The sequence below is a fragment of the Cibotium barometz genome, chromosome 18 (assembly GCF_041138505.1).
Source record: "Cibotium barometz isolate CiBa-2024 chromosome 18, ASM4113850v1, whole genome shotgun sequence".
Taxonomy (NCBI): Eukaryota; Viridiplantae; Streptophyta; class Polypodiopsida; order Cyatheales; family Cibotiaceae; genus Cibotium; species Cibotium barometz.
Window position 1 is genome coordinate 29,950,792 of NC_141063.1, and position 4,564 is coordinate 29,955,355.

The 4,564-nt window shown below is 39.9% G+C and overlaps 1 protein-coding gene across 1 annotated transcript; it reads left to right on the forward strand.

Annotated features, from left to right (window-relative positions):
• The first annotated feature begins 2,243 nt into the window (after positions 1 to 2,243).
• On the forward strand, positions 2,244 to 4,351 carry LOC147629181 (uncharacterized). The gene is made up of 5 exons (XM_086812869.1): positions 2,244 to 2,398; positions 2,491 to 2,639; positions 2,871 to 2,962; positions 3,068 to 3,071; positions 3,192 to 4,351. Exons 1-5 carry the CDS (start codon positions 2,244 to 2,246, stop codon positions 4,349 to 4,351), a joined length of 1,560 nt encoding a protein of 519 aa, XP_086668995.1.
• Positions 4,352 to 4,564: the final 213 nt, after the last annotated feature.

Here is a 4,564-nt window from a genome sequence, read left to right on the forward strand (position 1 = left end):
CTGTAGTGGCCATGTTTAGCTCTACAGTGGCCATATTGAGGATCAAAACATGTCTATGTAGGGCCTCCAGGATCAAGTGCGCTGAGCGCACTTGATCCTGGAAGCTCTACAATGACTATGATGGCATAGTCATGGCTCTGCACATGCAAGTCTCGAGATAGCTTTGCAGTGGCCATGTTTAGCTCTACAGTGGCCATATTGAGGTGTAAATTTTCTGCTGGATCAAGACATGTTTATGTAGGTCCATGTTGACATGTTTATGTAGGTCCATGTTTATGTAGGTCTGTCTATGTAAGGCCTCTAGGATCAAGTGCGCTGAGCGCACTTGATCCTGGAAGCTCTACAATGGCTCTGCAGATGAAGCCTCCAGATAGCTTTGCAGTGGCCATGTTTAGCTCTACAGTAAGTAGCCATGTTGAGGTGTCTATGTAAGGTGTAAATTTTTTTACTGGATCAAGACATGTCTATGTAGGGCCTCCAGGATCAAGTGCGCTGAGCGCACTTGATCCAGGAAGCTCTACAATAACCATGTTAGCTCTGCAGATAAAGCATAAGCCAATGTTTAGCTCTACAGTGGCCATGTTGAGGTCTAAATTTTTTGATGGGCATGTTGAGCACTTATTTTTAATAAAAACATAGACATCTTTTGCTAATGTGGATGCCTCCATGGATAGACAAGACATGCCTGTGTAGGGCCTCCAGGATCAAGTGCGCTGAGCGCACTTGATCCAGGAAGCTCTAGAATAACCATGTTAGCTCTGCAGATAAAGCATAAGCCAATGTTTAGCTCTACAGTGGCCATGTTGAGGTCTAAATTTTTTGATGGGCATGTTGAGCCCTTATTTTTAATAAAAACATAGACATCTTTTGCTAATGTGGATGCCTCCATGGATAGACAAGACATGCCTGTGTAGGGGCCTCCTAGATCAAGTGCGCTCAGCGCACTTGATCCTTAAAGCTCTACAATGACCATCTTGTGCCAGTACGTGGCCATCTTTAGCTATACAATGAAGAGGAGGAGCCAGTAGACATTCATGGTCTTGGCCCCACACACAAAATACAAACGCAAGGAAAAAACGCACATTTAAAAAACGTAAAAGAACATACTCTCTTTCGGGCAGGTGATGCTCGGGCAGGTGATGCCCTTTGTCGTGAGGGTGAGAGTTGCAACATGAGCGCAGCAGACATCTTTATCTTCAACGTTGTTGTACTTCAGCGATATATTTAGGGAGTACAACGTTAGGTATTCCAGCCGTGGTCTTCCAATAGATTACAGTCGTGTGCATAAAAAGTCGTGTAAATATTTCTAAAAGGACTTCTTCTAAAAGTCTAAAAAGTCTAAACCACTGCTTAAACCACTGCAGTACACATTTGACCACTAAAAAGTCGTGTGAATATATATTATTGTGCTTACTTGAACATTAAACCACTAAAAATTAAACCACTGTAGTACAAGGAAAAATGTGCAAATTATACTTCAAAATCGTACTGGGAAAATTACAAAACAAAATCCTTCTGGCAAAATTGCAGTACAAAATTACAAAAACAAAATCCTACTGGGGAAAATTACAAAACAAAAACGTACTGGGCAAATTTAGTTGGAGTCCTACTGGGAAAATTACAGGGCAAAATCGGCAAAATCCTACTAGAAAAATTGCAGGACAAAATCCTAAATTTATGTGGGGAAATTTATGCATCCCCATCTTCCTCACTGTCATCTTCTTCACTGTCATCCCTATCTTCCTTATTGTCATCTTTCTCACCGTGGGAGTCGGGGATGTTCTCTGCATCTGCATCATAGCCTGTGCCTGTGTTTGCCTCGGGCATTTCAATGGGCATTTCTTTATGTTCTGCTTCCTCTTCCTGCTCGGGCATTTCTTCAGGCATTTCTTCATCTTCCTCCTCTTCCTCCTCTTCCTCCTCTTGTATTTCCTCTTCCTCTTCTTCTTCCTCGAAAGGAAAATTGTACCAGTCTCAAGAGCTAATATCTTTAATAAATCTCAAAAAGTAAGTTCTTCTCTATTGAATATATATATATATATATATATATGTAATTTCTTAACCAACTTGGTAAATGTAGGGTGAAGCAGATGGTAATGCAAAGTCGAAAGACAAGTCGAGCACTAGGTGATGGATTTGAGGCTATCCTAGAGTTAAAAAGAAAATGCCACTTTCAGTTCTTCCACGGATCAAGGTTTCCCTTGCAAGCAACCAAAAGTGATGAGAGGTGCTATCTTTTCAAGATGTCCACAACTGGCCCTGGCTCTGGCGTTGATATTGTCAATAGAATGGATGCTGCGGGGGATCGAGACCTTCGACATTCATGGGTTTGTTTTGATCATGTACACCGAGTGGAGAATGATTGGCACACAATGGGTGCACATGTGTATGATCACACGTATGTTTTAATTTTTATTCTCTTTTCAAAATGAAATGACTGTTCGACTGAGTTGTTACAATACAATAATCTTCCAAATACTCTTCTTGCAGGATTGGAGAGCTACTCACAATTGCAACTTGTGAGTTTAGAGAGGAGGATGAGACAGCACAGATAATGTTTTGGGAAAATTTGAATGCAGTTATGATCGACCATACTAGGAAATCAGCAAACTTTTTTGGCTTCATGGCCGACGAAGCAGGTGCAAATTGGAATGCTATTAGGTCAGTATATAACAATGGAGATGAGATGGTAGGAAAGGAGAGATCTTGCCTTTTTCATTGGAAGGACAATCTTCGAGTGCATACACAAAAGTATATATATGCTCAACATATGGAAAAACACAATGAAATGTGTGAGAGGTGGAGGACTGCACCAACCAAAGAGGATGCTTTAGTGCAATTCCGTAAGATACGTGCATGGTGGGCAACAGGAAAGGCAGCAGACAGAAACATTCCCAAGCTAGATAGTTGGCTTAGTTGGTGGCACTATAGAGCAAGTCGTTGGGGTCATTTTATTATTAAGGTATGTTATGTATGTTTTTTTTTTCTATGAACTTAATTCAATAGCAGTAATTAAAAAACCTACTGGTTTGGGTTTATCTTTGTGCAATGGGTTTTCAATGAACAGGATGGTGAGCCTATTGTAAATGCTCTGGTACCACGGACGAACCTCTCTGAAGCCAAGCATGCTAGTTGGCTAGCAGGAGAAGGATACAAACATAAAATTAGTTTGTACGATGCATGTGTTTCAGATCTCATCAATGCTTACTTCCAGTGTGCTCGTCAAATGGCTTTTATGGAAGGAAAATATATAGGTGGAGGGCCTGACCTAGAGATATTAATTGAGAGAGCTCTTTCCAGACAAACTTCAAGCCCTTCTCCAACTGCTACTTCAAGGGCAATTGATGATGCAGTGATGGGCACTCCAATGTTTACAAACAGGATAAATTTCAAGGGTGAGAAAAAGACTATTCGAGCTAAACGTCCACTTCATGAGGTCCATGAGGGGAATGTAGGGAGCTCTAGCCACCGACCAGAGTTTGTTTATGTGACAGTGGATAAGCATGAAAAAGGGCAAGCATCAATAAATCCAGAAGAAGGTGACGTAGCACTTCAATCATTAGAGCAAGATATTCATCAGACAAAGTGGGCATTGCGTAGGATTCCGATCTTCAATAGAGTAGAATGTAACCATTGGGTAGGAGGAAAAAAATGTAGCAGAAAGCTACGAGGCGGAGAAGTGGCACCATGCTTTTGGAGTGATTGTCAATTATCTTCTTGGAGGAAAGAAAAGTACTGCTATTTCTGTAATAATGATGTTCGACACACTTGGAAGCCTACAAAGACAATCTTACATCCACCTACAAGTGTTCCTAATGTTTGGCCAATAGCAACAGGTACACACTTGAAAGTCAGGGAAGCTCATGATTTAGTAAAAGCTGGATTTGAGATTGGTGTACAGATTCCAAATAGTTTGCTTCAAGAGAGTGAACAAAACAAGCAAAAAATTCTTGAGAAAGATAAGCAAAAATACCCCTATCGAAAAGGTATATCGAAAGCTGCATATGCACAGATCAGTGCTGCGTTAGATATGAATGTAGAAATTATGGGAGGACATGTTCAAATGGAAGGGCAGAAGGAAATATTTAAAGTGAGGGAAATCCAGAACAAAGAAGCCCTACCCATTGAAGTAACCATTCAGAACCACCCAATATGTTCGTGTGCAGAATTCAATGATAGGTTGGTCAAAAGAAAACCATATCTTGCCTGCAAACATATCTACTTTGTTTTCCTGATGATTCTTGGACAGGATGTGAACAATAATATGCATATCCATCAGCCAAAGATTCCTAATTATATTTTGAAAGAGATGCTCACAAGATCTCAGAGGAGCCACCCACAACAATTATAGGATATACTTATAATGTTTTGAGAATATTTTGAGAATATCAATTAAACTTTTTGTACTCTGTGCGCTATATAAATAACACACTTATATTGATTGATTTAATTAAGTTCAGTGTTATGTCAATGTTTTCAGTCATTTAATAATTAAGTTCAGTGTTATGTCAATGTTTTCAGTCATTTAATAATTAAGTTCAGTGTTATGTCAATGTTTTAGAAG